This window comes from Protopterus annectens, chromosome 9.part0, assembly GCF_019279795.1.
Source record: "Protopterus annectens isolate FY-2018-M chromosome 9.part0, PAN1.0, whole genome shotgun sequence".
NCBI lineage: Eukaryota > Metazoa > Chordata > Ceratodontiformes > Protopteridae > Protopterus > Protopterus annectens.
The window spans coordinates 1,436,902,922-1,436,927,552 of NC_056743.1; the positions used below are offsets into that span (position 1 = coordinate 1,436,902,922).

Consider the following 24,631-nt stretch of genomic DNA (forward strand, 5'->3'; position numbering starts at 1 on the left):
TTTAGCCTGGTGAGTAGATCATTCGTGCCCGACTAGAGAGTCACCTATGACTAGAGTATTGGGTACGTTATATGTCTTGCAGGCTGTGGTTACGTGGCACACTTTGTGGGCTGTCATTTGGGTTGTGTTAGGGGGTGGAGGTTGCATGTGTTTCTGCTTTGGAGGTCTCTGTTGCTTGAGCAGATTTTTATTGAGATCCTCTGCAAATGAAGGTGTGTGTTTTGTGTTGCTATGTGTGTGTTTTGGTGGTGTAGGTTTTGAGGGGACTATGTAATGAGTGTGGTGCAAGTGTTTACCTTCTCCTCTTGACTGTCTAGTCCAGTCTTGGGTGAAGAGAGCTTTGCTTCCAGTTTGGCTATATAAGTGCATCTCTCACAGGTTGCAGTGTTGGGGGTTAGCGATGAGATGACTCGGGGCACGTTTCTGATAACGTACAGCTGAAATTAATGTCCTGAATCACGGTCTAACAAGGTCAATGCCAGTGCACCAATCTCTGCTCTTTTCTTAATGACTGTCTATTTTTGGAGCAATTGCTTATGTACCTATATAAATGTCACACAAATTTAACTGAGATTTGAACATGGTTACCTTGCATTCAGAATTCCATGTAATGGGGATACTTACTGTCAGTCTCTGAAGAATGGGACTGCTGCTGCTGTTGCTTTTCTCTTTTTCTTTTCTTCCTTTTGCCCTGGGGGAAAAACCCCAGAAAAATAAGGTAACGCATTACAAAACACTAAGGATGTCTACAAGACAGGCACATCTGGAGGTTTATATTTATGCTTTTATGACACAATGTTGAATTATGCATCCATTGTACTTCTAAGCTTCTTACATATATAATCATATGGCCACTAACCCCATTAGTAAATCAGAATTCCACTTGCATTGAAAATCCATATACAAAAGTCACAAGAGAAGAGTACCAGGAAAAAAAAAGCCACAATGATCCAGAGACTTATGCAAGCATGGCATACTACTATTAACCTCCCCACCCAAAAAAATATATATACATTTAAAATGAACACTGCCATTCAAATGTATTAAAACAGAGTACCCAAACTACAGACACAAACATCTAGGAAAAACATTAAACATGCCAATGCTGATGTGCAATGGTCATGAATTACAGCGTCATGGTCAACGAAAGGGAGACAGAATTAAGCAGCAAGCACAATACAAGCAGTGTTGTAAAAATGGAAAGAAAACCTAGGGGGACAGACAAATGGGATTTTAATTTGTACCTTGTTTCTTCATGGTTACTCTAGTCAGTGTACGCAACATTGCTTTTCAACAGTGACATGCACATCTGTGTCTAGCTGAAGGAATTTGTGCACTATTTACACTGACAAAGTGGCCACACATTATGAAGGAGATGATGTGGATTATATTTACCAATTTAGCTGGGTTTCTAGAAAAATGCTTATTTGTAAAAGCAAGACTACCATAAGTGAGAGGCAAACTGGTAATCATGCTTTACTGCTTTTACACACACAAGGTGCTTAATTTCAGCTCGTCTATTCTTAGAAACTTACGATCAGTTTGTGTCCATCCAATCATTCACAACCCCTTTTTCCCCATTTTTGCACATGGGGTCGGAGTGTCACTTCAACAGTGAGAATCATCTAGAGCCAATGTTTACACCGCCAGGTGGCTAGCCCTACCACTGTTAAGTTTGTGTCCATCTATTCTTTATTTTTGTTAAGCAGGACAGCCTACCACTGTTAAGTTTGTGTCCATCTATTCTTTATTTTTGTTAAGCAGGACAGCCTACCACTGTTAAGTTTGTGTCCATCTTTTCTTTATTTTTGTTAAGCAGGACAGTGGACTGATCAAAACACTAATTTCAGACATGGTTTGAGCCAAAAGTACAGCACAGATTAAGAGTTAAATAAAATGCTCACTGTATTTTACAGCTTCTATTACTAAGCAAAAGTGATGGTCACAAAAACAGTGTAATTTTCAAAGCAGAAAAGAAAGGTTTAAAAGTAGCTTAAAGTTCAAAAACTAAGTGAGCCAGTGATGTTAACTGCAAGTCAACAGTTATGAAGTTCTACTGGTAGCACTGTGTTTGGCAGTAAATGTAATATCTGGAGATACCATTACCACTCTTGCTGACTTAAGTGGAGACATGTATGGCAATACTATTCATATATGACAATGAGCTCAGCAACAAGTTATAAGGCAAAGTGAAGGACGCCAAATAGTTTAAGAAAATCTCTGCACGTTTTGTCCTGTTCTGAACATATTACATTATATTTTACTGGAAAGCCAACCTGCTATAAGTCACAATGATGCTTTCTTAATATGGTCAGCAATGGGAACATATACAGTATACAGGTCAAAGACTGATGACTATGTTAATTTTTGCTTGAGAAATGCCAAACAATAGGTAAGCCATGCTCTAATTGTGGTATAAAGGTCTCGTTTACTAACAGCAGCCTGGGTTACAGTAATAAAATTACTGACATAACATCTAGCCAGGGTTTATCTGTTTAATGGCAGCATTTACATCCATGATTAAAGCCAGGGTTCTGGCCATGCACCCAAGTATATGAAACTATGAACCTGCTATACAGCTTCCTCAATTAAGCTTGGGGGACCAGCCATTTGTAACTAGTCACGTCTAAGAGTAGATGTCCTCCCTCAAACACTTGAGGTTACCAATGTACTTCTGGACACTAACCCAAATGTCTGAATGGGATGAGAAGCTATGAAACACTACCTGAAGGCGTGCAGACAAAGGAAAGGTGGTTCTAATTCAAGGATGTTGGTTGCTTAGAAGCGGAAAATGAAGGAGCCTAATCTCTTGGGTACACAACCTTTGATGGAGTAAGCATAGCATTTCCTCTCTTAAATTGAAAAGTCTATTAATAGCTTAATGTGTGAACTGCTATACAAGGCCTTCTGCAAAATCTCAACTAGTCAGAATATACAGAAGCATGTTATAAATGACCATATCAAATGTGCTTCAGTAGGATGAACATGTCTCTAGTAAAGCTGTTCCCTTGTCCATGTTTCACATGACTGTTTCAGTAGTCAAAAAGCAGTCATGCAGATCTGTCTTTGCAAGCCTACTATATAAAAGAGTGGTTATGGCATCAGAAGTCGGGAGTGGCAGATAAGTATGTAAAAGTGGTACAAGATAAGTACGAGGGTAGTGCGACACTGGTGAGGACTGCGGTGGGAGTGACCGATACGTTTAAGGTGGAGGTGGGATTACACCAAGGATCAGCTCTGAGCCCTTTCTTATTTGCAGTGGTGATGGACAGGTTGACAGATGAGATCAGACAGGACGCCCCGTTGACTATGATGTTTGCAGATGACATTGTGATATGTAGTGAGAGTAGGGACCAGGTTGAGGAGACCCAGGAGAGGTGGAGATATGCTTTAGAGAGGAGAGGAATGAAGGTCAGCAGGGCTAAAACAGAACATATGTGTGTAAATGTGAGGGAGGGTAGAGGAATGGTGAGGATGCAGGGAGTAGAGATGGTAGAGGTGGATGAGTACTTGGGATCAACAGTTCAGAGCAATGGTGAGTGTGGAAGAGAGGTGAAGAAGAGAGTACAGGCAGGGTGAAGAGTGTCAGGAGTGATTTGTGACAGATGGGTACCAGTAAGAGTGAAAGGGAAGGTCTACAAGAGGGTAGTGAGACCAGCTATGTTATATGGGTTGGAGACGGTGGCATTGACGAAAAAGAAGGAGTCAGAGCTGGATGTGGCAGAGTTAAGATGTTAAGATTTGCACTGGGTGTGACTAGGATGGACAGGATTAGGAATCAGTATATTAGAGGGTCAGCTCAGGTTGGACAGTTTAGAGACAAAGCAAGAGAGGCGAGATTGCGTCGGTTTGGACATGTGCTGAGGAGGGATGCTGGGTATATTGGGAAAAAGATGCTAAGGATGGAGCTGCCAGGTAAGAGGAAAAGAGGAAGGCCTAAGAGAAGGTTTATGGATGTGGTGAGAAAGGACATGCAGGCGGATGGTGTGAAGGAGCATGATGCAGAGAACAGGAAGAAATGGAAACAGAAGATCCACTGTGGCGACCCCTAACGGGAACAGCTGAAAGAAGATGATGATGACACAGTTCAAGACTGTTTAAACAGTTCGACTCCCTAGTGCTAGGCCAAGTCCAACTAACTGCAGTTAAAACCCCCTTCCATACCATTTTTAGCGATAGGTCCACCACCAAGAACCACAAGAAGCACTCCTGGACTTACTTGAATCACTCACTACACAGCCAAACACCTTGGTCATGGGAGATTTCAACTATCCTTCTAATAGACTGGGAGCCATATATGAGCACAAACATGCTCGTTCTAAGGTTCCTGGACTTTAATATAAATGCTTTGGAAAAAAACAGTCTGCACCCCAAAAGAGGATCAAATGTCCTAGAGTTAGTATTCACCAACACAGGGGGGGGTTCTCTGCACCCCCCCTGTGTCTGCCCCCTCTCTGGTAAGGTCTGAACATAAATTAGTCTTGTTCGAAGTAATGATCATATGTGACCCCCCCCCCCCCGAGCAAAAAGAATTAAAAATTTCTCCAAAGCAAACTGTATCCTGCTAAGAGACAACAAATAGTTCAACACTCCTATCACCATCAACAATGACACCTATGCAGAGGTGTACACAAATGCCCTGTATAAACACCTATACAAATGCAAAGGTTCAGCTGTACCTGAATGGATCAAATCAAGGTCCTCACAAAAACGCCACACTGGTGGACATAAAGCATAAATAAGATTATACAACAAGAGGAAGAAATTACTGTCCAAGAACAAGAGGGAACTGACTCAGCAGAGGAAGGACACCCTCCATAGCTTGCAAAGGCAAATTAGATATCTCAAAGTCCTTTAAAGCCAATTACAAGGCTAAACTAGCATTCATAACCAAGGATAAATCACAAGGCATTCTTTAGCTACATTAGACATCTAAAAGGTAAGGCCCGGCTTTGTGCTGAACTAGTAGTGGACGGTACCATTCAAACTGACCAAGGACATCACCAACCTGCTAGCAGTTAGATCTGGTGCAAACCTTGCACCCCTGTCCCCACCAAACATACCCATACTTGCCACCAGTCTTCTACCTAGTATCGCCAAAGAACAGGTCATAACCGCACTCTCCATGGCCAAACACAGAGCCTCTACGGGACCGGATAACATCTCAAGCTGCTTACTAAACTGTCTAAAACAGGACCTAGCAGAACTCCTTGGCACACTCTTCAACCACTGTCCAAGCACTGGCTTTGTCCCAGTAAAGTGGAAAATAGCAACAGTAATTCCCTTGCATAAACAGACCCTGGGAACTATAGACCATAAGCCTAACCAGCCTTATGTGCAAGGCCACAGACAGAATCATCATGGACCTCATCAACAAAGACATAGGTGACCTTCAAACTTTTGATCCAACCTAATTTGGCTTAATTAAGGGTAGACCATGCTTATTAAATCTGGTGGGCTTCTTTGAGAATGTCACCAAACCCTGGATGAAGGCAAAATAGTACATACAGACTATCTTGACTTAGCCAAGGCTTTCGACACAATCCCCCACTCTGGGATCATTTATAAGCTCACTCAGCAGGGAATTAACTCATATGTCACTAGATGGGTAGCCAAATGGCTCAACGATAGAATGCATACAGTCAAAGTCAGGCATTCCACCTTTACCAGCAGACCAGTTACCAGTGGTGTACCAGAAGGACCTGTGCTGGTGGTCCTACTGTTTCGGATCTATTCTGCAGAAGTCCAGATGAAAACAGATGGCCCGTGGCTTACCAACTTCACCAATTACTGCAAGCTGGGTGCAATCAAGTCCCACAACAATGCTGACATACTACAAAAAAAAAAAAAAAAAAAAAAAGGGGGTTTACACAGACAAAGGACTGGTGCCAAAATCACAGACTTAAACGCAAAAAATGCATTATCATCCCTTTCGGCAAAGGGGAAGTCCCGGCAAGTTACAATATTAACAGTATCCCACTTAGCTCAAACCCAGTGGTGAGAGATTTGGGAACACAGGTGGATAGCAACCTTAACTTCTATGTGTCCACAGTGGTAAGAAAAGCCTTCTAAGCTGCACATCTCATAGGTAAGGGTATTGCATCCGGATCAAGGATGTTACAACTCCCCTGTACTCATCCCTCATCAGACCACTAATAAGAGTACAGTGCTCCCTTCTATATATACCTGCACCAGACACTTGCAACAGCTGGAGAGACCTCAGAGGTTTCTCACCAAGAAAATTCAGGAACTTCAACACATGACCTGCATGGACAGATTGAAGGCCCTGTCACTGTACTCTGTATCTTAGACTGCTGACAGACAACTTGTGCCTGACCTACAGAGAAGTCTCGGACCCTGCCCTAATGGAAATGCTGCATATCCGCAAGTCAAAATCTTCACTCACTCTGGGGATCTTAACCTAGCCTGCGACATTAACAGGACATGCTGGTGAGACAATAGTCTCCCAGAGATTGTCACTGCTCTGGAACAAACTCCCAATTCACATAAAACAGAGCTCCTTAATGACCCTATTTAAGCACAACCTGGACAACTGTATGGAAGACCATAAATTTACCCCAGGGGTGTCACTTATGTCTCTCTTGGATAAGGGGCAGTTGGTGCTGATCATAGACTCGCACTGCAAATATAGACCATACAACTTGGTTAATAAATGAACAGGTTAGGCTTATAAAGGCCCTAAGGCCAATAGCCTAATAACCTCCTATGAATAGCAAACATCATGATGTGAATTATGCAAGCAACTATGAACTAGGATGCTCAGGGTACATTTGTAATCAGGTACCCAGATGTCACAGCATGCGTCACAATGGACTTGTGAACATTTCTGAACACGAGATTCTCAGGTATTTTTTCTACAAAAAATGACTGGTGAAAATGTATGCAATGGGGTCCATATAACAAATGCCCTCCATGTTAAACCTGATAGGGGTCACACACACCAGAAGGAAAAAAAAAAAAGACTGGTAGCTAGTTTGCTGATTGTGCATGCAAACAGGCCTTAAAGGAGATGGAGACAGGAAAGCACTTCCATCAGAGAGACCAGTAAACCAAGTCAGATCACTTTAACCTCTACAAGCAAGAATAATGTTCCCAGCTACATATCAAATCTTAAAATTCTTGTAAAATAATGAATAAAACAGTACCTGTTATTTGCAACAAATGTTTTCTCTCATCTTTTATAGTCACCTTTGCTGATGACAAACTAATATGATACACAGCAATGTACTTTGGAGTTTCAAAAACTAAGAAAATCTTCCCCAAACACACAAGGCCAAAGGAAAAAAAAAAAAACAAAGCACAGCATAACAAAGAAAAAAAACATTTCTTACATAGTTATCTCTAGCTGACCAATTAGGATAAAGCTGAGAATGCAGCTGCCGTTCCTTTCTTGCCAGTTCATAGTACTTTGCCTGCTCTTCTCTGGATAGTGAATGCCACTAAAACAGATTAGGAAAAATATCAGTCATTTGTAAGTTCTCAACATTTTTTTTAATTACAGTACATAAAAAAGAAGTTATGTACTCACCATAACGTTCCATCTGAGTAGATACTTCATTTGTCTGCAACCTGTGGGTAGTCGGATCCGACCTCGGATCCGAACCGGCAGCTTTCCAAGATCCGAGCTCCTAGCTCCTCCCCCCTACCCATAATCCCTTACTACCAACCACATTACCTCAGATCGGTTATTTTGCCATATAGGCTAAAGACGGAGAAAAATCTCCAAAGGAACAATACCTTACCGAGGTTGGGGGATGGCAGGGGGGGTCGGTTGCAGACAAATGAAGCATCTACTCAGATGGAACGTTATGGTGAGTACATAACTTCTTTATCTGAAGTAGTTACTTCATTTGATCTGCAACCTGTGGGACAGAGTCCCCAGCTTACCTAAAGACCCTGGGTGGTCCCTACGGAAGGATATTCTGAAGCACCGCGGAGCCAAAGGAAGCCCTACTTCTGGAGATCATGTCCAGTTTGTAATGAGAAATGAACGTATGGGAAGAGGACCAGGTAGCTGCTGAACAAATATAGTCTACCGGAACTCTAGACCAAAAAGCCGTCGAGGTAGCCACAGATCTAGTAGAATGCGCACACACGCCAACCGGAGCTGGCTTCCCAGATGAAGTGTATCCCCGTCTAATACACTGAGAGATCCAATTTGCCACTGTCACCTTAGAAATTGGTATGCCCATGGCTGACTTAGCATAAGAAACAAACAACTGGTCTGACTTGCGAAAATCTTTAGTCCTATGCAAGTAAAAACATAGTTGTCTGTGTACATCCATTTTGTGCAATGTGTATTCACCCTTGTTTTGGAAATTCGGGAAGAAAACAGGAAGGTTAATTGACTGATTACTGTTAGCCTCTGTGGCTACCTTAGGCAGAAAGGAAGGATTAGTCCTGAGGGCCACTCTATCTTTGTGAAAAATAAGATATGGATGCTTAATGCACAGAGCTTGCAATTCTGAGACTCGTTTGGCTGATGTAATAGCAACCAAAAAAGCAGTTTTCCAAGATAAGAATTTCAATGGCACTGAGGCCGCCGGCTCGAAAGGTGGTCTTGTTAATGCTTATAAGACCAAGGTAAGATCCCATGGAGGAACTACCGGCTTAATAGGGGGCTTTAAGAGAAACACACCTTTTAAGAAGGTCTTGCATATTTTTGCTGACGCCAAAGAATCTAAGCCATCCCCTACGTGATGAGAGATGGCTGCTTGCTGGACCTTAACCGTGGATGCACTAGCTCCTTGTCTAAAAAGAAGGGACAGGAAGTCCAGGATAGTGGGAACAGGAACCGTAAAGGGATCCAGTTCCTTATCCTTTGCCCAGATGGAAAAGCATTTCCATTTACTGTTGTAGAGCTTTCTGGTGGATGGCTTATGAGCTGCCACCAGAATGGCCTTAACAGGGGACGAGATACCGGGAGTCCTAGCCATTAACGGAACTGGATCAACCAAGCCGTGAGCCTGAGGTTGACCAGGTTCGGAGTGTGGCATCTCGTCGGATGCGAGATTAGGTCTGGGGTCCAGAATCCATGGGGGAGCCACACTGAGACTGCAGAAAGGGGAACCAGATTTGTAGAGGCCAGAATGGGGCTATGAGAATCACTCTGCTCCCCAACAGACAGGCTTTCTGGATGAATTTCATCAGAGGAAGAGGAGGATACGCATAAAGGAGACCGGGCGGCCAAGCATGAACCAGAGCGTCCCTGGGGGATTCCCCTCTGGGGGGAACTATCGCGAAGTAATCGCTGCATTTTGTGTTTAGGGGAGAAGCGAAAAGGTCGCAGCGAGGTTGACCCCACTTGAGGAATATCTGCTTCGTGACAGATGGATTCAGAGACTACTTGTAAGGGCTGAGGAATACCCGACTCAACTTGTCCGCTAATATGTTGGACCGTCCCAGAATGTGCGTTGCTACCAGAAAGCGGTTGGTGGAAATCGCCCATTCCCACACTCTCATGGCTTCTCGACACAGGGGGTAAGATCTGGTCCCTCCCTGTTTGTTTATATACCAGACAATGGACATGTTGTCCGTCTGGATTGCAATAGTCCCTAGAGGAAGAAGGTGATGAAGAGCTTGCAACGCCAAAAGCACTGCCCTCATCTCTAGGACGTTGATATGCAATGCAGTCTCTAGAGGAGTCCATGTGCCTTGGACGGACTTGCCCGTGTAATGACCGCCTCACCCGAGGCAAGAAGCATCCGTGGTCAACGTGGCTTTGACTGGGGGAATCACAAAGGGTCTTCCCTTCTTTGAGCTCCTGTGCCTGTAACCACCAAAGAAGGGAGTCCCTGCATGCCCTGCTCAGGGGAATCGGCATGTCTAAGGGATGGACTGATAGCGACCATTGGACCTGGAGAGTCTGCTTTAACACTCGCATTTGCATTCGGGAATGAAGAGAAAGGCCGATCGCTGCTGACATAGACCCTAGCGCCCTCAGGACTAATTCTGCTGGAGGAGCGGGGCTCCGAAGAATGTCTAAGACTTGGAGAGACAAATTGTTCAGCCTGACCGATGTAAGAACCACTTTGGAGATCCGAGTATCCAACCTGGCCCCTATGAATTCTAGGGCTTGAGTGGGGCACAGGCAGGATTTCTTTAGATTCACTGAAATGCCCAAACGACGGGCCAGAGAGAGGGCGTAATCTCTCGCCACACCCAGTAGATGCCTGTTGGGGGCGGTGAGGAGCCAGTCGTCTGGGTAAGGGAATACCTGAATGCCCTGGAGTCTCAGGTGGGCTGCAACCACTGCCATGACTTTGGTAAACACTCTGGGGGCTGAGGTTAGGCCAAATGGAAGAACCCTGAACTGATAATGACTGGCTCCTAGCCGGAAGCGGAGGAACCTCCTGGATCGTCTGTCCATTAGTATATGGTAGTACGCATCTTTGAGGTCTAACGAGCACATCCAGTCGTTCTCCCGCAGAAGGGGGAGAATAGATTGGAGGGTGACCATCCGGAACTTTTCCTTGGGTATGAACAGGTTCAGGGACGAGAGGTCTAGGATGGGTTTGAGGTCCCCCGTTTTCTTTGGCACCAAGAAGAACCTGCAGTAATAACCCAACCCAGACTGATCTGGGGGGACGGGCTGGATGGCTCTTTTTCTTAGCAACTCTGAAATTTCCAGAGCTGCGGACTCCCTCTGATGGGGTGGAACATCGGGGAGACCTTTGGGTTGGGGGGGGGGGGTTTGTGAACGGTATAGTGTAACCTCTGGATATAATCCGGAGCACCCATCGATCCGTTGTAATGGACTCCCAGTTTGACAGGTGCTCCGATAATCGCCCCCCCGACTGCCTCCAGAGAGGGACAGTCGGGCAAGCCCTCAGGGCTGTTGCGCGGGTCTGTCCAAGAAAGGTTCTCTAGACCCGAAGTTACGCGGCCCCCCTCTGCCTCTGGGCCTGCATCCACCTTGTCCTCCTCTGCCTCTAGAGGACGAGTTGTCCGCAGCAGGACGGGATTGCTGAGATTTACAGAACCACAGCTTCTTTTGCCCCCTCTGATTCCTGGAGAAGGATCTTTGGGGGCAAGAGAAGCGGATTCAGACGGCCGACAGCGTCTTCCCATCCTTCTCGCTTTGGACCAGCGTGTCGCGAACTGTTGAGCCAAATAAGGCCGAACCGTCATAAGGGGCGTTCGCGAAGGACGCCTTAAAGGGTTCCGTGAAGTCGCAAAGGCAGAGCCAGGAGTGACGTCTTAAGACCACTCCAGCTCCGCTAGCTCTAGCGGCTCCTTCCGTGGCATGGGAAAGAAGCCGCATAGATGTGTTTGATATGGACTTTAGAGTGGCCATTCGAGTCTCAAAAACCTTTTTGTCTGGGACCGACATGGACTCTGGAGGAGCTGCAGCGTATTCTTTAATTAAGTCACGCTGTAGCCTAATGGTGTGTGCCATGTAGTTCAGTGACCTTATGGCAAAGGTCGCTGAAGCAAAAATCCGCTTCCCAATACGGTCCAACGCCCGGGACTCCTTGTCCGGCGGGTGGACCGAAGAACTTTCCTGGGCAAGTTCTTTCCTAGTGGCCACCGCCACCAACATAGCATCAACCGGCGCACCTTTGGACCAAGAAGGTCTATCAGAGGGAGGGCTGAGGATCTTGTCCGGGCGTCTAGAGATAGGCTCCACGGTGTCGGGGTCTTTCCAAGCCCTGGTGGTAATTAGATCCACCAAGGGGTCGGCTGGGGGGGACACCCAGGAGGTAGATGGGCCTGCCTCAAAGGCCTCCAGAAATACAGACTCGTCCAGGGAGGGCTTTTGGGCAGACCACCCCCCTCTTATACGCAACATTTCCATGATGTCTCCGAAGGAGACATCTTCAGGGGGTGACCTTGGGGAGCCCTCCGTATCATCCAAATCCGTATCCATGGTAATGGACTCAGGGGAGTCCAGGTGCCTCCTTTTGCACTGATGCTTCAGAGGCGCCTCTCCGGCGGGACTGTCCGAAGAGGGCTCGTCCGCAGGGTGGTGTTCCTCCATAGGAACCAACTGGAGGGCTTGGGCAGGCTGTCCAGATGGACGGATGATCGAAGACAGACCCTGATACAGTAGGGGCACGGGTGGATCCGAAGGCCCGGTCGGGGACCTGGATGACCTCGACAGTACCCTCCACTACCTCAAAAGCAGAGGGAGATTCACTGCCCCCAGCCTGAGAAAGTAACCTCCCTGGCTCTGAGGATGGGATCGGGGTCGGAGCCGAAGCAGTCAGACCAGAGGTAGTGGTGTGCTCCGACCCAATCAGCGCCGAAGACACAACCACCCCCTCGGATCCGATGCTCAACCCTCGGCCCCGAGAGCTCGGATCCGACAAGCTCGAAGGTATAGTCGGCAAAAACACAATCGCTATCGGCGCCGACGTATCCCAGGGTCCGAAAGGGCCTGGATCAGACAACTCAGAGACCCGAAAACGGGTCGGAGAAGGAGTGATCGGGGCAAAAATGGGGGCTGCACTCCCTCCCAAAGGGGGGGGGGGGGGAGGCAAGAGCATCCCCATCTGCATCTGGGTCTGCAGAAATCTTTGCATCATCCGATCCATGTCTGCTTCGGAGATGCTCCGTGTAGACCGCAAAGAGGCAGTTGAGGCGGGCCGGGAGGGCCACCTCGAAGACCTCGAGGGAGACCTATCCTCCTCCTCCAGCTCCGGAGAAAAAGAAGGTGAACGGAGCCGAGAGGACGAGGATCCGGAGACCCTCACTGGGGACTTCAGAATTTTCTCAGGCGGAGCCAAGGGATGAGACTCGGCCCGCCTTTTTGATCTGTGACCCTTCTCTGTCTTTGTGCTTCTTCTCCCTGTGGGAAGAAGCACTAGACTCCACAGAGCTGGTACCTGATAAGGGAGGTTGAGTCCCGGGTACAGCTAAGGGAGTAGCCGGCGCCGAAGCTACAGGAGTAGCTTGAACCTGGCTGGGAGAGGAAGAAGCAGATTCCTGGGGGAATTTTCCCGCCAGGATCAGCTTGTTCTTCCTGTCCCTGAGTGCCCGGAGGTTGAAGGCCGCACATATCTGGCAGGCCTCCGATAGATGGGCTGCCCCCAGGCACAAAACGCACTGAGTGTGGCCATCAGCTGGGGAAAGCTTGTGGCCACACTCAGTACATTTTGAAAATATGGCCTTAGATCCTTCAGCCATAAAGCCCTCTCACACACACACCCAAACACTAGGGGGGGAGGGGGGAGAGATAAAGTTAAACTAAGGGAAGATAAAAAAAAAAAAAAAAAAAAAAAAAAAAAAAAAAAACACTAAAGGGTTTTTAAGGGTTTGATTTTAAAATACACACACACACACACACACACACACACACACACACACACACACACACACACACACACACACACACACACACACACACACACACACACACACACACACACACACACACACACACACACAGTTTAACCAACAAAAAATAGTCTATAAATCTCACCAGGCCAGGAGCTCTTCACTATGAAGAAACTGACTTTAGCCGCGGCAAAAAACGATCTGAGGTAATGTGGCTGGTAGTAAGGGATTATGGGTAGGGGGGAGGAGCTAGGAGCTCGGATCTTGGAAAGCTGCTGGTTCGGATCCGAGGTCGGATCAGACTACCCACAGGTTGCAGATCAAATGAAGTAACTACTTCAGATCATTTGTTTGATGTGATCACAACGTGCAATGATACCAGCTGCTTAAGTCTAAAGCAACTGAAGAACTGATTACCATTTAACAGTACATCTTTGAAGATAACCTCAAAAAGTAAACTACTGACACCTATATACAGCCCTGGACTACTTCACTGTTGCCTTTTCAGTGAATGAATGATTATGAATACAGAGCTTTAAAAATAGCCATATCAGCAAATGGTAAAACGTAAACAATGTGAATAAGAACAAACCATTATGACACGACCAAATGACAAGAATGTCAAAATTAAAGACGTACAATTTTCCAGGTGTGTGAGAAGCACTCATCCCTGTTATTACCTGGCAGCATTAGTAACAAAATTTAAATACTGGTAGACTAACAGCGAGTGAACAAAGACAAGTGGATAGAGAAAATGTTTATAAAAAGTTGCTAAATCCTCTATAGCTGTGGCAACCTCTGTAGTATTCACAGTACTACATTCTGGATCTGCTATCTCTTGCATTTCCAGTATTACCCTAAATGGTTCCAATGTAGACAATGGCAAAGGCACTGCTCTTCTTACCTATGTTTGCAGCACTGCAGTCTGAAACAGCTTCTCAGATACTTTGGTGAAAGTTAAAGACCTCTTGTTTTGGGGAGACTTCTGCACCAATGTGCAGCTTCCTCTGTAGAGCTGAGACACCTCTCGAATTGCTAATGCTGTAGCTTAACTTTCCCAATACTTTAAGGGCTTACATTTCTATGTCCTCTTCCTTTTCATTTGCTCTCCATTTTTCCCTAATGTTTATTAACCTCTTTTTACTCTGGCTGTTTTTCCAGAGATCGTGTTTCTCAGCAAAGCAAGATATTAACTGCTTTCCACTGTCTCAGTCTGCTAACCTTATAATCTTCAGACCATTACAACTCTTGTGTTGCGGCCTTGCACAACACATACTAGGGTGTAGTGATCTTCAGGTGTTAGTAGGTACATGTGTTCATGGATTTATGGGGGAAAAAAATTTACTTCCCTTCGTTCGTGTAAAATTTTCATTGAAAAATGAATGGCTGTATGCAGGCACAAGCCGCTATGCAGATAAACTTTTCTGTCTCAAAACAGAGGGGTAAAAGGTAGTCAAACGGCAAAAAAACGGAGAGTGCCTAACATCACTAATATTATATATGAATACTTGTATTACCTACAACAGCACATTTTTAAGCACGACATCAGTACTAGTTTTCAAAGGAAAACAAAAGCAGCTGAAAAAATCCATCTGGGATACAGTAAACAGGAGTAGAAAAAAATATTAGGATTTACTGGCACAGTCACCCTCACCAAAAGAAAACATGGTAAGGGGACTTAAAGTGGCAAGAGAAGGTGGGAAAATATACTAAAGGATAAATGACTGTGTAAAATTCATTTATGGGGTAAGGAACCCAACAAGGAAAGATAGGAAGGCAGGATCCTCCTCCTAATAAGAAATCACCCCCTACATGTTACTAATAAATATAGAGCACAAATGATGACAGTGACCCAAACCAGGTACCAGCTAACACACCTTAGGAAATCATACAGACTCCAACTGTTCACTGAGGCAGTACTGCCCTGTATCACATCTCTCTAGAGTTCAAAACAAAACTGAAAGAGCATCTCAAGCAATAAACTATCTGTAAATGCTTCAACACTGGCTAGATAACACCATGATGCCTACATCGCCAACATATTCTTTTCTCAAATGAAAACACATGTTTTACTAATAATGTGAATAACATCTTGTTAATATTTAACAAAAATTAGTGCTCTGACAAATTGACTTTGGTGTTACTGTGGCACTTAGTAAAGTCAGTTATGTTGTACTACAGCTAAACTGCCTTGTGTATTATCACCCACTACGTTTAGTGCATATGACATATTGCTCCTCTGGAGCTCAAAGCTGTGGCTGAAAACAATCTTTGGACCAGCCCAGTTACCCAGTTTGCAAGCTGCTAAATACATAAATGGAGGAAGTGTGTGTTATTACGGGGCAAATGACTGACAGCAAGGGTGAGGGGAAGACTGAGGGATGGAATGTGTTTAAAAGGATAACTGGTAGAGTCCAGTGTAGCTAAGCTGACACAGGTGAAAGAAGGGTAACGTGACAAGCTGTAAGATGAATGTCAAAGCTGATAAAGTGGGCTAGGAGTGGTAGAATGACAGCACAGGAGGCAGAGAAGGGAATGCAGACAATGAAATAATGGCTGAGAAAGAAGTGGAATGAGTTACTGAGAAAGAAGTGGAATGCGTTAGAGCTCTTGAAGCAGATGAGGATAGTTAAAGAGGGCAGAATTCTTCCGCGTACAGAAAAGATGGCTAAGGTTGGGCAGCTATTTTAAAAAGGTATGAAGAGATGGAAGAGGAAACCACTGTTGGAAGCGTTTACCCCGACAGGAGGAAACAGACAGGAGGAAATTGGTGGAAGTGGCTATATATAACTGCAGAAAAAAGGCGACAAAATGAAAAGTAAAGGCCTGGAGGAGTGCAACTGTTACACACAGATATTCCAATAATGCAGAGAAAATTGAAAGCGAGGTAGAAAATTGTACAGGGACACGACAGAGGAAAGGCATACAGAAATGAAGGAAGACAGCAAGGCATTGATGGAAAAATGTATTATACCAAGAAGGCTGTTATGGTATGAAACTACCAGATCAGGCCACTACATAGGTTCACAGGTAAATACTAGGTTAACCTGCTTTTGCAGGCTATTTTCCCTTTTAAAAGGGAGAATCAAACCATGTACTCTGTGATTATGAGGTAAACACCTTAACTATTATACCAACCATCCTCTGCATCAGTGGTACTATACCACTACAACGTTGCAGACGGAAGGAGGAACATGAAAAATACTAGAATAGTGAAAGATGACATTGCAGGGATTTACTTACTGGTTATCTGGGTAAGACCAATGGACACAACTGCCCTTTCAAGTGTGGCAATCTGGGAGCATAGATGTTTTAGGAGACTTGGTCAGAGTTGCACAGTAGGGAAATGCAGGCTGTCAAAATTAAAGTGCGACTGTGAAAGGATGTGGAATAAAACAGGAACTGGCAGTCTTTACTGGGGAACTGATGGGGTACATATATAAATTATTTGTTCCGAGTCGAGGAGAAGGTGGAGGGAAAAGGAGAGTCGGGAAACAGACAGGAGGGAAGCAACAGTACAAAGCAGGAATGAGAAAAGTTTTACAGAGTGGCAGTAGAAGGAGCAGAAGGAAGAAAAATACTGCAGAAAGAAAAGTTAGGTTAAGGGTGGTATGTAAAGTAATAAAAACAATACAAGAAAGAAGGGGATACATGATCAAGAATATGGAAAGATTAAGGAAAATATAAAAAGACATGTAAGGAAAAGAAAAAATAAAACAATGGATTACATTTGGACAATGGATAAAAATTAAGACTGGTATAAAGGAAAAGAGGAGGAGGAAAGAAAGGATACATCAGGTACACATCTTACAAAAGTAAACATACCACTTGCGGCACAACATGGGATGGATACAACGTTCAGTTATGTTGTCAGAAAAGGCCAGGACAGAATGGGGCAGTAGTAATAAAGCAGAAAATGTAGTGTACACAGGTCAACTTGACAAGATAGGAGCCTTTTGAACAATGAGGAAGGAAGTATTAGCTAAACATTTCTGAAGGGTTAAAAAACACCTAGGTAATGGTCTCATCTGCTGATCCCAAAAATATGTAAGGAACTACTTTACATCCATGATGAGGCATGAGATTAAGTCCAGCACATTCCATCCTTCTCATAGTTTGTCCCTCAGCCTTGCTCACAGTCCTTGTTTGCCCCTAGTAATGCACAGTTATCACATACTTTTCCTCCAGTCTGTAACGGTCAGACTATTTGCTTTACTGAATTCATTTATCAATAACTTAATCCATTTATCAGTAACTCATCCCCAACATCAATAGTTTTTCCTTCCAATAAGGAATCATAACTTGTAAAACCTGTAACTTTTTCAGCACTGCTCCACTTCTTTCAAGGTGCAAATTTCAATGTATACCTGCACTATTTCCCACTTCATACTTCCCCTTTTCCTGAAAGCATCTTTCCAGACTGATAACCAACTAAAAACTACTTTGACTAAACGGGTATAATTACCCTAGTCCCAGACAATACATTAACAACTGGGAATCCTAATTATTGAAGTTAACCCCCAGATCTAACCTCTATGCAGCTATGCATGTTTGGCAGTATGACACCCCAGTTCTCATGCTGTTTTAAGCTGATGTCACAGCATCAGTCAGCTAATGCAAGTGAGCAAATGTATAAAAATGCCCTTTGGGTCACCGCCTTGCACTGTTGAGTCACACTGCTCATCTTCACACAGTTCTAACCTACAACCTGTATTTTATACAACCAGTTTCTGTAGATGAGATAAAAGTTACTTTAACTTAACCAATCAGAAAAATGCTGGAAGTTCTACCTCAACACTGAGAAAGGAGAATATTTTTACATGGAGAGAAAACAGAATACTCCATAATTTGTTGCTAGCGCAAACACATGTTCATGGAGCTATATGCAAAAGTACGTGCTTCTGGTATTCAGAATCTGTCATTTTAAATCTGATAATGGTCTATATACAGGTGCTGCCACTAAAAAAACTTTCTCCACTGAAATAACTTATACCGGGTACAGAGAACCAGCTCCAAAAATGATGAATAGAGTCTGGCAGGGGAATAAAAGCAAGGCTTTCTCCATTTATACAAAAACGCAAAATTCTATAAACCCATGAAAGAAGAGAAATGAATACCTCAATGAATCTGGGCTTCCACTGAATGTCATTAGACGATTTAAAAGAATTTAAAGTTTTTGACTGAATAAGAAGTGTTAAGGTATGTACGGCATGTTTTCAGGGAGAAGGTCACAGCAGAATAGTTCGACTTTACTACAGGGGGCAAAACATGGGGTGGTGAAATTGGAGGGAAGGTGAGAGGAAAGATCTACAAGGTTAACACCTCTAGCGGGGAGGAGACAATTTTAATCAAGCATACCAACATTTTTAAGTCCATCTGGTCTTATTTGATTCTGGGATACATTTGGCTGTGCGTCTCTGTGTGTGCCCGCCTCTGTGTGTGTGCCCGTCTCTGTGTGTATGTGTGTGTCTATCTGTCTCTGTGTGTGTGTATCTGACTGACTGTCCGTGCGCGTGTGTATAAAGTTAAGTTACACATGGAAAAAGTATTAAGATCGTTGTTCATTGTAGAAATTGAAACTCAGGGCTCCTAGAAGCCATTTAAGAGTTTTCCATCAGGAACAAACACAATTTGTATACCAATTATCTGTAGGAACAAAGTTTGACACCACCAACTTCCCTTACAGATTTACAGAGTGTTCCATAATGTTCCTGCTCCATGATGAAAATACCTGTTGTTTTAACATCTGGCGATCTCGCATATAGATTGTTATTCCTGGTATCAGCATTATGCCATGAGAGAGGCTACTAATGCTGCTTTTCTTAGTGTTTTGTACACAAGAATCAAGTCATCTCTTAAAAACCTATAGCCAGCTTAGTACAGGAAAAGTGCATGTTATCTCTCTCTTTATAGCAAAGGTTTTTCAGTCTGCTCACTTGCCTAGTGATAATCTTCTTTATTCTTTCAGATGTATTTATTTGACAAGCATTACAACAACCAAAATGACCCACAGTATTGCATAATAGGCCATACGGTAGAGGTAAAAAGCAGAATCAAGGCTTTTATTCCTCTACACTACTTGCACTCCACTCCACAAGATGTCAGATGAAATTGTATAATTTACTTTTTGTGTTTACAAGGGTAGAGCATGGATAAAAGACGGACCAACTGCAGGCTCAGCCTAGGCTGAGTAATACATTTAACAGGAAATAACAGCATTACTTCCAGTACAAATCTAGGCCTTCTCAGTCTTTACCAGTACAGTTGGGTGTTGTGGACAAACCTTTCTAGGAGGACTTGCACCCAAATGGGTGTATTTTGGTATGCCATTTTAGGAGATTGCCTCCTCTGAGCATTCATCTAGATGTAGTTCCTTAGGAATGACCATAAACTGGAAGCCTTTAATCCCAAATCAGACAACATTCTTCACTAGGGCAGTGTGCACACGTACACTCTCCAATATCATATGCTGATGGCCATGGGCAGGGTCATGGAGGTCATGGCCTTGGCCTCCTGCAAGAGGATGCAGCACGGTCAAAGCTGGAATCTGCCCTGCTTTCAGGACATGAATGCTGCCATGCCATCTTAGCAAATGTGAGTATGCAGATGCTGCAGTTGATGGAGTACAGCTGGAGACTCAACAAAATCATAGACCTGCAGTTGGCATCAGCATCTCCTTGCCAAGAAGTGGAGTAGTTGAAAACTACATAGATTTCTAGTAGGTCTAAAGTTTATATAACTTAAAGGATTATGTGCATACCATAAATTTCCATAGAAACATTAGGCCAGCATAGTTCTTAATGTTTTCCATCCTCAGATTCTTCCACTAGTGCATTTTTACATACACAAGTCTACAAAGTCTGATTTTTTTTTTTTTTTTTAATGGAGTCATTTTAGCTCCAGTGCTACTTGTCTTTGTGTCATCACAACTGCTGGCTTGAAGCAGAGCTGGGTTGTTCCTGCACTTCCTGAGAAAGTGCAGTTGTGTACGTGTGCATGCTTAGTTACATAAATTTCTATTTTATGATCAGATATTCCTTAAAGTATTTGAAACGTAAGCAAGGAACGTTTTGAATTCACCACACAAATTAGAGGCATAAATAGAGCAGTAGTACAGGAAGACAATGCATCACTGGGTTAGGTGAGAAACAGTGAGGTGCCTGCACACTGTCCATGAATCATAGAATGGCCCCAATTATAGCTTTTTTGTCCAACATAGAATGCCCCCAATTTAGCTTTTTTTTTTTTTTTTTGTACACTTGGCCTAGTATTTGGGTTTTCCTGGCAAACAAGTTAGGATTTCGGTGAAGGAATAATTTGCTGACTTACTTCTAACCCCAACTTGACGTTACCATGCTGACAAGTGCCAATTCCTGCACACGCATAAGGAGGGGTGAAACACATCCAAGGGTAAATGAGGCTTTTACTTTTTTTAAACATTTAAAAAAGACAGTAGTGGTCATCTGTTACAGAAGCCCAAAAAGAAGTAAACAGATGAAGAGTTAGAATTGCAGCTTATACTTTCACGTACAACAGTATGCACACAATCTTTAACTCAGTGTAAGATGCTGGTGATACACACTACTTGTATGTTGTGGAGTACACAAACGATCCCCCCCCTGCAAAGGGGACCCACATCAACAAGTTATAACCCCCATACTGATCCTGATCATAAAACTCCATGATGCGGTGGCAAATTCATGGATTGCTCCTTAACTACATGGTCAACAAAGGCTGTTATGTGGTATCTTAATAAAGTCACATACCCTCTATAAATGAGCAATGTTCAACTGGAAGTGGGGGCCACAGACAGATGCATCTTTCTCTCAGTAGTTCACATCCCTGGAGAAGTGAATAAGAAGGCAGATGAACTATGCCAAATGCCCTGTCCTACCACGGAATTTCTGAGTCAGAGTCTCTGCATGTCATGGTCTTCCAAGGATGAGATACTCCAAAGGTCAGTCTCGTTAACCAAGCAGGAGAATACAGTCTTAACCCCCATTCTCCCTTAAGCATGGCAAAAGGAAGGATAGTGGTGGGTGCTTTTTTCTTCTGTGATACCGTACACCTGTACATTCTGCATCATTATAAAGGTAAAGGGATTTTCATCACCACACTTGGCTGAACAGAGTATAGTTTCAGAAACTAAACTAACTAGAAAAGCAAGAAACCCTCCTGGTTCCTTGCCAAGGAAGTCAAATCAGTGCTAAAATTACAACCAGCTAAACCACCATATTTAGTGGTTTCAGATGCAGATTCCATTCTGACAGGCTTACCAGCAAGGGTCTGAGGGGGTGATTACAACTGCCAGGAAGCCTTCTCAGCAGATCTACACCAGAGGTTCTCAAGTCTGGCCATAGTGGTAAGCTGCTGCCACCTCAGTCAGATTTCATTTAATTTTAACATACTTCAGGCACAATTATGATCTGGGCCTTCAGTTATATAATTTTCATGGTTTATGTTTCAGCTACTGTATGCATCACCTTGTGGAGGTTAGATCCAACACTAGTTGGACAATTCCACAAACCAGTATTGTGCATTTGCCCTTTTTTGAAAAACCCAACTCTTCTATGGGACTTGAACTTCATATGAGACAAGCTTGCTCACCTGCCATTATAGTTTCTATGTTTGCAAACTATTTGCTTCTTGAAAGATATCCACGACTGCTGTGCGACACACCTTGCTCCTTCAAGTCCTTGTGTACAAAGAAACATATTTGGTCTTCCACAGAGATGAGACAAATCCACAGTTCCTCCAAAACTGGTTTTAGAAAGTTCCAAGAGCCAGTCTGATGAAGTGACATTCTGGAGTCTTTCACTCATCAAGTATCAAAAGCAAAGAGTGAAGATGATAATCCTGGTCGGGGAGGCAGACTGAAAAGGAAGAATGAGGGATAGGAGTCTGGTGTTAAGTACTTTGTTTTGGCAAGTCTTTTCCACTCTCAGAATAGCTCCTCCTGTCTAACATGAGCACATTCTTAAAGTACCACTATCCAGGGCTTTAGATCCCATGGGGATGAAAGTATTTTTCTGGTGGCTACTCAAACGCATGGGCTGACATTAGTAACATGAAATTTGACCAGCCTCAGAACCCTGCATTACTACCAAAACAGACAGAAGGCAAAAAAAAAAAAAAAAAAGCAATTATGGAGGGTGAAAGATTTCAATAAATATGGGAGAGGTAAAAGTAAAGGCTGCGACTGAATCTGAAAAGGATCCTGTTTTAGGGAATAAGGGGCTGAAAAGGCACACAATTAGTGACCCAAAGTGAAGTCTCTCAGCTTAATCTACTGAAGTCAACACTAAGACATCAACAGAATTAATCCAGTTTGGTGGATAAAATTATGTCGGCACACATGCAAAACAAATGTTACACTTGCCAACTGGCTGGCAGTAACTTCTGCTCATTTGATATCAGAAGCACTAAAGAACATCCATAACAAGAACTTCAAGAAATGACATGTGGGATGTCACAAGTGGAAAGTTCCTATGTTGAGAGATAACGGTGTTATTTTGTGCTGCCACATTTGAAATCCTTGTTTACTTAAAAATCATATAAAAAATTAAATGACTGTGCAAAAAATTTTTACCCTCCGTCCGAGAATTTGATTGATAGCTGCGCTCTCCTTCAAAGTGCATTCTGCAACCACTTTTGCCCGCATTTCTTTCATATAAAGCATAAAAGCATTCAAAGGCTTCTTTACATGGGGTTTCTTTTCCTCTTCCTTCTTCACCTGCCCAGGGGATTTTCTGGGGAGAGCATAGAAAAAGCAAGGAGTTACTTGAAGAAAAAATAAATGAACACATCTGCACAGAGTGGCAACCCATGACTCTAACCTAAGGTGTGCAGTATTTCTTCTATACAACAGCCTAAATACAAAATAGCATTCCAGATGGGGAAAAAAAATGCACAACAAATCTACAAATCTGAGGGAAGGAAGGCAAAGTTAAAAGCAGTTAACATGGGGCATCTGTCTGCAAAAGTCCAGCTTGTTCACAGTATAGCACTGCTGCACTGATATCCAAGGTGCTAGGTGACAACCTGCTGCTGTTAATTTAATCTCAACTCTACAAGCATGAAACAAACATTTTAATTTGCATTACACTCAGCAGTTCTTTAAAAGATTACTCACAAACACCACTCTGCAGCAATACCCATTAACCCAAGGCACATTAACCTAATGCAACAAAAGGTATACTGCAATTGTAGTCTTAATGAGACCATAAAGCAAGGTACAATATTAACCAAATGCAATAAAAAGGTATGCTGCAAGCATCACCCTTACGAGGCCATAAATAATCAGTGCCTATATGAATACAGCATCTGAATTCTAGAAGGTATTTAATAGTTCACTTTTCTTAGTAACACTATTCCAAAACAGTCATGCGTTGTTTTACATCATCTGTTTTAAACCGCTAATTTCACATCAAGTCTTCTATCAAACACCTGCTTACCCTCGACATTTCTAGATCCTTAACTAGTTAACTTTGTGGCTTACATCTTTCGGTGGGAACTTTTTTTTGGTTGGGAGACGGGATGGCATTAAACTCCATATATTAGAAAAGTACATTAATGCAGAGAAAAAGACAACATATATTCAAAAAGTACCTGTTTGCCTGCCCTTCATCTTTTCATCATGTAATGACAACCACAGTACTTTCCCACAAACACATTTTTGTACTAAGGTCAAGTATTAATCTGTCAGTCAGAAAAAGAGAATGAACTCAAAGTATAAAACTAAACTACTCCTACAAAAATATTCAAACAAATGTCTAGTGGGGCTTGTTCTACTAAATCCGAGACCAAAAAACTATAAACTGCTTACAAATGAGTGCGATAAAATGAATTGCTTGATTCAGTTTAAGTCTGATATAGTTTATAACATGTTGGTATTTCAAGGAATACTTTTTTCCACATGCAAAGAAAAAACACTCCTCTACAAGACTGCATTTTTTAACTTAAGTGCACTAGATATTAAACTGCTCACTTCAGCCACAAATCATTCATAATGAGGATTTCATACACTTCTGCAAATTAGGAAGCTGGTAAAGACACTATGAATAAGGTTCGCAGACAGATGCTTTGTCAAAGCTTTCTGGAAGAACACAGAGGTTCAGTGACACAAAGACAGACGTGCTGAAAATGCAAATAAATACCAGACAACAGCAGAGACAGCTTGAACAAAATATATGGAAATGGGCTGCTGGACATATAGTTATTGAGGGACCCAAGTCTGAAGGTCAACCATCATCCTGCTGACATGGCCTGCTAAATGACAGCCATCAATGATGCATCAAGTCAATGACTGTTCTTCATACAAGTGGCATGTAGT

The 24,631-nt window shown here is 43.3% G+C and overlaps 1 protein-coding gene across 1 annotated transcript in view; it reads right to left on the reverse strand.

Annotated features, from left to right (window-relative positions):
- TCF7L1 (transcription factor 7 like 1) overlaps nucleotides 1-24,631 on the reverse strand; it is a 580,879-nt gene that overhangs the window by 13,577 nt on the left and 542,671 nt on the right. Inside the window, exons 12-14 of the mRNA XM_044084398.1 lie at nucleotides 22,889-23,048; nucleotides 7,353-7,460; nucleotides 625-691 (exon numbers count right to left, since the gene is read on the reverse strand). Of these exons, the coding sequence (XP_043940333.1) occupies nucleotides 625-691; nucleotides 7,353-7,460; nucleotides 22,889-23,048 (335 nt within the window). The remainder of the gene's footprint in view (nucleotides 1-624; nucleotides 692-7,352; nucleotides 7,461-22,888; nucleotides 23,049-24,631) is intronic.